Consider the following 2288-nt stretch of genomic DNA (forward strand, 5'->3'; position numbering starts at 1 on the left):
GAGGAAAGTGTGCCCGTGTTCCATGAAGGCCTCTGCTGTATTTGCAGTTGGGGGTAGTGTTGGGGGTTTAGAGGCTTTTCATCAAGCACCCAGCTAGAGGGAAGGTCCCTGGGCGCCTCCTTTGTAGGCTGGAGAGGGAAGGCTCACTTATTTCGGATATCATCACTGAATTCTGCTGGTTTTACAGATGGCCTCTGCTCAGGGCTCTTCTCCATGTGGCATGTTAGGGGTTAGGGGGCTTCTCTTTTTCAGAGGTAAGCTTGTGGCTTCCAGGTGGGTGTGGCACTGTCCACCCATTCCCTTTGTTCTACTACTTGCTGATGCACTCTAAAGCCTGGCTCCCTTCCGGCCTGGCGCGCTACGGTTCCCGCAGGCACTGCGCTTCAGCACCGCGGGCGTGGACAGCTCCGGGGCGCGAGGCTCTGGGACTCATCTGCCGGAAGTGAACCTGGCAGGAAGCTTGCTGCAGTTTTTTAGAAACCATTTTTGCAACTGGAGGTTTGTGAGGAAAAAAATCTCTGTTGAGGGGGGTACTGTGTGTCTCTGAAGTGGCCTCTGTATTGCGTCTCAGGCGTCCTGGTCCTGTCCTGGTACCCACCTGGCATGGCTGATGATAATGGAGAGCCCTCGGATGACCTGGTGCCCGCCATTCTGGACACCGCCCATCAGTACAGCATCCAGGTGAGTCTCCAAGAAGAGCCCACGTGCTCTCTGCCCTATTCTGGAGAGGTGTTCTCCTCCGCCCACAGGGTTAGTGCCTCTACAGAAGTTCTTGGCAGTAGCCCAGGGATAACAAATATGTGGCAAGTGTAGTTTTGGGGGAGGGTTCAGATAAATGGTGCCTATGTTGCTCTTAGTGTTTTGAATTCTAAGAAAACTGAGAAAACTAAATATAGGACCAAGAGAAGACTAAATAATTATCACTTTTGTTAAATAGTAATAGAGGTTAGGTTGTAAACCCTGGTGGATAAAGGGTAGGCAAGAGCCAAAGGGACCTGCAGACTCAACTCTCTAGTGGGAGGCAGTGCTGGACCTCGAGGAGTAGACAGGTGTTCTCAGCAGGTGGGCTCACTTTCAAGAGGAAGGATGGAGCTGGCGAAGCGTTTCCCTACATGTGCCAATCGAGTAAGTCATCCCTTGCTTCTGTGGTGAAGGAAGAAAAATGATAGAGAAGGAAGAAAAGCCCCACTTCCCATTCCTGAGGGGAATTCCACCACTGACATGTCTAACAGATCACAGCAGTTTCCCACCGACACAGCTTCAGCATACTTCTTCCACTGTTTCAGGCAGCTAGCACCAACCACTTGGTTGAAACCTATTAGCCACCAAAATGCTTCCCACATGCCATGCTGCGGGAGATGGGCAAACTGCTCACCCCTGTTTTGGCCTCTAAGGGCAGCAGCTGCCTTTATCTCTACTGTGCCCACCAGCCAGGCACTCTTTTGAACTCAGCCTCTCCTCCAGGCCATGGTTAGATCCTGAGCCTGATATGTTGTGGCCCCTGGATAGACACTCACCTGACCAGTTACTCCTCTGTTTGTGGCAGGTGGCCTTCCACATCCAACCCTACAAGGGCCGGGATGACATCACTGTACATGACAACATCAAGTACATCATTGACACGTAAGGCTGTTCTGGGGGCTGGGATTTCGGTGGGGATCAAAATGGAGGTAGGGATAGGTTTGGAGGGGCAGGTCAAGAGACACAGGGCATAATGTCTGTGTTCCCAGCAGCTGTTTTATAGTAGGAGAGTACTGGGCCTAAAGTCAGGCAGCCTGGGTTTCAATTCCTGTTCTGTGGCTTCTAATCTGTGATGAGGCAAGCCTCGTAACCTTGGAGTCTTGTGAGAATCACACAAGTTAATATATGTGAAAGTGACTTCTACAATGTAGGCACCTCATTTATTCATTCAAAAAGTATTGAATGAAGGCCAGGCGCGGTGGCTCATGCCTGTAATCCCAGCACTTTGGGAGGCTGAGGCAGGTAGATCATGAGGTCAGGAGTTTGAGACCAGCCTGACTAACATGGTGAAACCCCGTCTCTACTAAAAATAAAAAAATTAGCCAGGCATGGTGGTGCACACCTGTAATCCCAGCTAGTCAGGAGGCTGAGGCAGGAAAATCACTTGAATCCGGGAGGCAGAGGTTGCAGTGAGCCAAGATCACACCACTGCACTCCAGCCTGGGTGACAGAGCAAGACTGAGTCTCAAAAATAAATAAGTAAGTAAGTATTGAATGAGGCTGGGTGTGGTGGCTCATGCCTGTAATGCCAGTGCTTTTTTTTTTTT

General features: G+C 50.6%; 1 protein-coding gene across 2 annotated transcripts in view; it reads left to right on the plus strand.

Moving 5' to 3' along the window:
* The first annotated feature begins 326 nt into the window (after positions 1–326).
* MANEAL (mannosidase, endo-alpha-like) overlaps positions 327–2288 on the plus strand; it is a 9653-nt gene continuing 7691 nt past the window's right edge. The window contains exons 1-2 of one of the 2 annotated variants that reach the window (XM_011969509.1): positions 577–681; positions 1547–1623. In XM_011969509.1, coding sequence (XP_011824899.1) covers positions 604–681; positions 1547–1623 — 155 coding nt within the window. In that variant the 5' untranslated portion in view covers positions 577–603. Of the gene's footprint in view, positions 682–1546; positions 1624–2288 lie in introns of both variants that reach the window. The other variant, XM_011969510.1, reaches the window with a different exon arrangement.

The sequence above is a fragment of the Mandrillus leucophaeus genome, unplaced genomic scaffold, assembly GCF_000951045.1.
Source record: "Mandrillus leucophaeus isolate KB7577 unplaced genomic scaffold, Mleu.le_1.0 Scaffold895, whole genome shotgun sequence".
NCBI lineage: Eukaryota > Metazoa > Chordata > Mammalia > Primates > Cercopithecidae > Mandrillus > Mandrillus leucophaeus.